The following is a 6,025-nucleotide window of genomic DNA, read 5'->3' on the forward strand; positions in this document are numbered from 1 at the left end:
CTTGTTTTGTGGCCAATACCTGACAAGGCACCAGATTTTGGTTGGGGTTTTCAAAGGAGCTTCGCTGAAAGCCAGACACTCCACTGACACATTGGCCTGGTGCTGTGCTTGGGCTGCTGGTGGCCCACTCTACCACCTTGGCTAAGCCTCCATTTCCAGCTGCTCCCTGTGCTTTGGTCTAGGGTGGGCACGCTGGAGGTGCCCAGCTTTTGTGGCACCAAGTTCAGACAGCCGGGCACAGCGAAGCTTTGGGACCCCATCACGGGGCCGGGGGGCCGGTTCCTTGGCCGGGCACGCGGTATACGCGGTGGGCAAGACCACAGCTAGGAGAGAGGCTTCGCCTGCCTTTTTACTGCGGGGCAGAGGCCTCGGGGTGAACCTGGCTTCTGCCCCTCACAGGGCCCCACCGCCCCTGCGTGCCCAGGACACGGCCCGGCCCGCAGCTGCTGAGAACCGAGCGGCAGGGCCAGCGCGCCCCCTACCCGCACACGTGCGCGGCGCCGCAGCTGGACGTTGCCCCTTTAAGAGCCCGCTCCGCGGGACTCGCGTTCGAACCCGCTCCTTCCCTCCCTCATTGGCCGGAGCGGCCGGCGGCGCGTCCTGATTGGCCGGCCCGGCGGCACTATAATACGGCGGCCGGTGCGTAGGTTCGGCTCAGTCTGCAGCGCGGGGAGCAGCGCGCGGGGACCGATGGAGTTCAAGCTGGAGGCGCACCGCATCGTCAGCATCTCGCTGGGCAAGATCTACAGCGCGCGCGGCCAGCGCGGCGGCCTCAAGCTGCACAAGAACCTGCTGGTGTCGCTGGTGCTGCGCAGCGCCCGCCAGGTCTACCTGAGCGAGCCCGGCTGCCCGCCCCGCGGGCCCGCCCCGCATCCGCACCCGGCCGCTTGCTGGGACCCGCCGCCGCCGGCCTGCGCCAGCCCGCGCCGCTGCCCCTGCTGCTGCCCGCCGGACGCGGAGGCGGCGGAGCCCGCCGCGCCGCCCCCCTGCCCGCGGAAGCGCGGCGCGGCCGAGCGCGGCCCGACGGGCAGCCCGCGCAAGAAGCCGCGCCGCGAGGCGGAGGCGGCGCTGGAGCCGGAGCCGGCGGAGGACATGGAGACGGGAAACGTGGCCAGCCTGATCAGCATCTTCGGCTCCAGCTTCTCGGGACTGCTCGGCAAGGAGCCCGCGGGCCGGCGGCGAGGGGCGCCCGGCGACGGGCCGGCGGCAGCGGGCGCGGAGGCGGCGGCGGGCGAGCCCGGCCAGATCTGCTGCGACGAGCCGGTGCTGCGGAACCTCAACCCCTGGAGCACGGCCATCGTGGCCTTCTGACCACCCGCGCCCAGGACTCTGCCCCGCAGGCCCGGGCTGCGGGGTGCCCCCAGGCTGGACTGCTGCACTGCACCCACACACCAGCTGGGGAAGAAGGGGCTTTCCTCCTGCAAGCAGGCAGAAAGTGGGGAGCAGCACCGTGGAGCCCCCTGCATGCTCCTCCTCCATGCCGCACTGGAGGGAGCAGGGCAGGAGAGCAGCCCCTGTGCGCCTGCCTGCCACGAATGCTGCCCGGAGCCAGCCTTGCACAGTCCGCCTCCCCTGGGAAGCCTGGCCCATCCTTGGGGGCCCAAGACGCTTGGGGTGCAGTAGGTTGAGCCGGGAAAGTTGGAAGTTCCTGGCAAGCTTTCTCAAAGCCGCCTCTGGAGAAGCTGGAGGTCAGGACGATTTACATGGTGCTTCTTGCCAAGAGTTTCATGCAGCGGAACCACGTTTACAGACATTGGGGCAAGTCCTTGAGCCTTCTCCAGCAGGCGGGAGGACTCCCGGCCTTTGTTCTATAAAGGCTTGGGGCTCTCCGGGGGGGCGGGGGTTGTACAGTACAGTACAGTGTTCTCTCCTTCTGTGATGTATTTTGTCTTTTTGTATTGGAAATTGTACTGCTACGTGTGTAACACGTATTAAATATTTTCAACTGTTCAGCTGTAGTCATTTATGTAGCCGCTTGGCCAGAGTGGGTGGGAAGGGCAAGAGCTGGGCATGGCCCACACCCTGAAGAGGGTGTGGTGGCTGTCCTGGATCCACCCAGATGGTCTGGGTAGTTTTGTTTCTAGCTCCTCTGGGAGCTGTGAAGAAAGGAAGCTTCTGCTAGGGCAAGATTATGAGAGTCCCTCCCAGGACTCTTTCATTTTCAAGTCATCTGAAATGCCTCTTGCTGTAGCTTGTTCCCTATTCAGCTCTGTGGCTTGGCAAACTGCCTGCTGAACTTGGGGGGTTTTGACTTGGGGTATGCCCAGTAGGTCTCTTGCTGTCTCTGTTTATTAAAAACAAAAAAATCCAGAGATTGCTAATAAGGCTGTAGTGAGTTTGGTGGGGGTGGGGGAATAGTGTGGTAGTAAGCATTTGAACTTTTTTATTAAAAAATAATGTGTAAATCATCAGTTTCCAACCTCCCCTCCTTTAGTTGGACTGAGAAGTCAATATGACAAGAGCTACACTGCCAAAATAACTAATCTTTTCTTAATAGTCAAGGTTGTTGTCCTATCTTGTCCAGTCAGTCCTAGGTATTGGGTGGTAATATAAATAACTTGGTCAACTAAAAGCTTCTAGGACTTTTTCTTATACCATACTTATAACCTGTGGAAGTCTTTTTTCCATTGAGAAACTACTACTTCATGTTTATGGTCTTCACCATTAACTTAGGCTTACCGGAACAGTAATAATTATAGTGGGGAATGTTAATAAGAACACATAAATCTGTCCAAGATGTGGGCAGTTTAATGCTGATACATAGGAGCTAGGGAGACTTCAGCCTTTTTAGTTAATAACCCTTACAAAGTTACAAACCCTTACTTGATTGCACAAGACTTCAGTCTGCAGAAATGTTGGGAAAATCATTTAAATCAACTGCAGAAACCTTCATCTGTGGGAGACTTTGCTCCTTTCTAAGCTAGGGAAGGGAGGTGTGTGTGTTTTTGGGGGGAGGGGGGTGCATAGGGCTTCCCACTATTGGATGTGCAGCTATGCAGTTCCTGAGTTCCTGTCTCTTGGAAGATTGGAGGGGACTAAAAGAACAGAGTGAAAACAACAATGGAGAAAAGGGACTCTGTTCTGTAATAATATTTTTGTCATGCTTGGTAATATACACTGCTTTAGATAAAAGAAGGCTCTGGAGAGAGACAATGTTTTACCTTTTCAAATAAGATAGTGGAACTTAACACACACCATAAACCCCAAGTTCTGCAGCAAACCTAGAAGAATTGGACCTGACCTTCTTAAACAAGGCAGCCAGTAGTAGGGGTGAGAACCTTGGGCTCTCAGTCTTTACAAGGAAGCTAAATTCTTAAGGGGTATATCTGTTCTCCCAGAATATTGTAGGAATTAAGTGTTTGATTTGAAGTCTAAACACTAATCTGCTACTCCCCTACACCTCTTGGTACTTTCAGTATCACACTCCAGGGATGTCACCACTTCTTAATAGGCCTGAAGAGAAAATTTGATTTCCTGAAGTTTTCCCCAACCTCTTTGAGGCCATCTTGATACTTCATGTATCCATGGGAGGATATCCTCCACTTATCCATGCAGGCCCACATTTGATTTGTTTTCCATTTCAAGTGGGTCATCTTTAGGTGTAATGGGTGTAACTAGTGTGTGTTCTTGGTTTGGTGTTTTTGGTTGGTTGGGGCTGTTGTGGGGGTTGTGGTGGGGCTTTTTTTTGTCGTTGTTTTGACTCCTGTAGTGGCTGTCTACAGGGCTGTCTTTCTCTATTCTCCTATCCCGCTGGCTGGCTTCTATGTAATTACTTCATTTAGTTGAAGGTGTAGGGAAAAGAACTCTCATACTTCACCAATCCCACCCGCCCATTTTTCTGTTCAGACAAGGTTTTCCTATTCAACCGTGCAGTCAGTGGGTTTCACTCTTACCTTTTTTTCTTTCCTTTTATTTTTGAGAAGCTGTCTGTCAGCAGGTAGCTTCTCTGTAGTACTGGTGTTTTGAACACATGGAGCCATTCCTACTCAACTTGAGGGGATGATAAGTGTTTGGCTGAACAGGGAGTAGCATTCTCGGAATAAATGTCAACACATGGAGCTAATCAGGAACAGCTCCATATTCATAAAAGCCCTAACAGGTTTTCTGTGCCACAGACAACTGAAGAAAGGTCTATGTTCCAGCTGGTCAGAAGGCACTGACTCTCCCTGTGTTTGACAAGCCTGAGCTTCCTTTCAGCACCAGTTGGCACTGGTTCTAGCCATCCCAACTTTCCAGGAGTTGTGTAATATAATAGATGACCAACCAAATACTCTGTAACTTAACTGTTAGCAACATCGGAAATACCAGCAGTAAAGGCTATTCTGGGAAAGATCAGAACTCTGCCTTTGACAGGTATGATCTGTCCTCTAAGCATGTAAATGTGTGATCTTTTACTTGGCCAGTGGTATGTGGCACCTCGCCCTTGAGACACCCGGTCCAGCTTCCTAAACCATTGCCAGACCTATCTTGGATTATATCGCAATTAATTCACTGCAGTGGAGTCATAGATGGGACTATGTGTACTTGGCAAGCATAGGCTCAACTGAAACAGTCATGCAAGCAGCAGTGAACAGCAACTCTCCATTAATATATAGTGGGGGGGCGGAACCTGAACTCAGTGGTAAAAATGGCACCCTTGCCCATTCAGGGTTATCCTGTTTTCCCTTCTGTCAGTGCCCAGCAACCAACATATTAGAAAGTATGAGTGAAGCCGACAGTAATACTGCGGGGTTTTTTGGGGGTTTTTAAGGGTACTTAATAATTATGCTTATAGCATAATGTTGTGGACTATAGGGCATCATGGTAAATGGGGGAATTACTCTTCAGTTACAGCTCTGAAGAGATCAACTGGGCTGTGGTTACTTAGCAGCCCTGGTTTGGAAAAAGCCTTGGCTGTGGCCTCTCAATCAAAGCTGTGTATTTTGGTGGGTGGTTCTGATGTTTGAGAGTTTTTTGTTTTATTTTGGGGTTTTTTGGGGGGGGTCCAGACTTTTTATTTTAAAATATTAATAAATTCTGCAGATGCCAATTGAGTTTTTCCAAACAGACAGCTTGGGAGGCCTGTAGCACTTCAGCTTGTGATCCATCTATTTGTATAGACATTTTCAGTAAATCCTTTATACCCTTGTTAAAAGGGGCAGGGGCTGGTGTGCTTTGTTCTCCTGGGAGCTGGAGCAAACAGAAGAAGGATGGTGATGATATACTAAACTGCAGGCTCCACATACAACTGGGAGGGCTAAAGAAATTGATGGCCAATGGCAACAATTTATTTAGAAGTTTACCTCTGGCTCTTTCTAATAGCTTTTCCTGTTCCTGCAAACACCTGTGTACAAAAAGGGTCTATATTTCTTCAGCTCTTCTGCCTGAAATTCCTTGCTCTGTGCTCTCTGTTTTGTACATGTCATTGCATTTAGTTTGCTGGAAAGCTGAAGGAGGTGGCATAAACCAGAATTAAGCCTCAGGGATGAATAAGCATAACGAATAGGCAGGAGTCCAAATATGACTTGTGTGAATGTCCAGTGAGTGCAGAGGCAAATGTAAATAAACCAGATAAAAATAAAAACTTGTATCACTTGAAGTGTTGGGTGAGTCTTTTGGAAACCACTTAAGTCTAAAGATATGACACAATACTAATATGGCAGAATCCTTGCATTCCTATAATAGCAATTGTGATGAGAGACTTTAAAGCTTTGCTGCCATTGCTTCGCTGCTCTGCTAATATTTTTGTGTGGGTTTACCAATGCAGGGAAAAAGGTTATGTACACGTGTAACTTAGCTCATGTTAGACCACAGCTACATGGGCACTATTTTAAGTGGCCTTTGGCTTGGTGAGCCAATTTGGTTTACTTCGTTTTGTGGCAGTGCTGTTATCTATCTTACAACAGGCACGTTTTCAGCTCCCTGTTGTGTATGTTTACTTCCCAGTCCTTCATGCACAAAGGAAAGTAGAATGGGAGGCAGATCTATCTCCCTCTCTGGATCCAGTGTGTGATGGCACATCCCAGTACCTCAGTTTCCCTACCTG

The 6,025-nt window shown here is 50.7% G+C and overlaps 1 protein-coding gene across 1 annotated transcript; it reads left to right on the top strand.

Annotated features, from left to right (window-relative positions):
• Positions 1 to 646: 646 nt before the first annotated feature.
• Positions 647 to 5,553, top strand: IER5 (immediate early response 5). Its single transcript, XM_090049480.1, has one exon. It carries the CDS (start codon positions 691 to 693, stop codon positions 1,309 to 1,311), a length of 621 nt encoding a protein of 206 aa, XP_089905606.1. The 5' UTR covers positions 647 to 690; the 3' UTR covers positions 1,312 to 5,553.
• The last annotated feature ends 472 nt before the right edge of the window (positions 5,554 to 6,025 follow it).

Source organism: Crocodylus siamensis, chromosome 5 (genome assembly GCF_052110815.1).
Source record: "Crocodylus siamensis isolate JL-2025a chromosome 5, ASM5211081v1, whole genome shotgun sequence".
NCBI lineage: Eukaryota > Metazoa > Chordata > Crocodylia > Crocodylidae > Crocodylus > Crocodylus siamensis.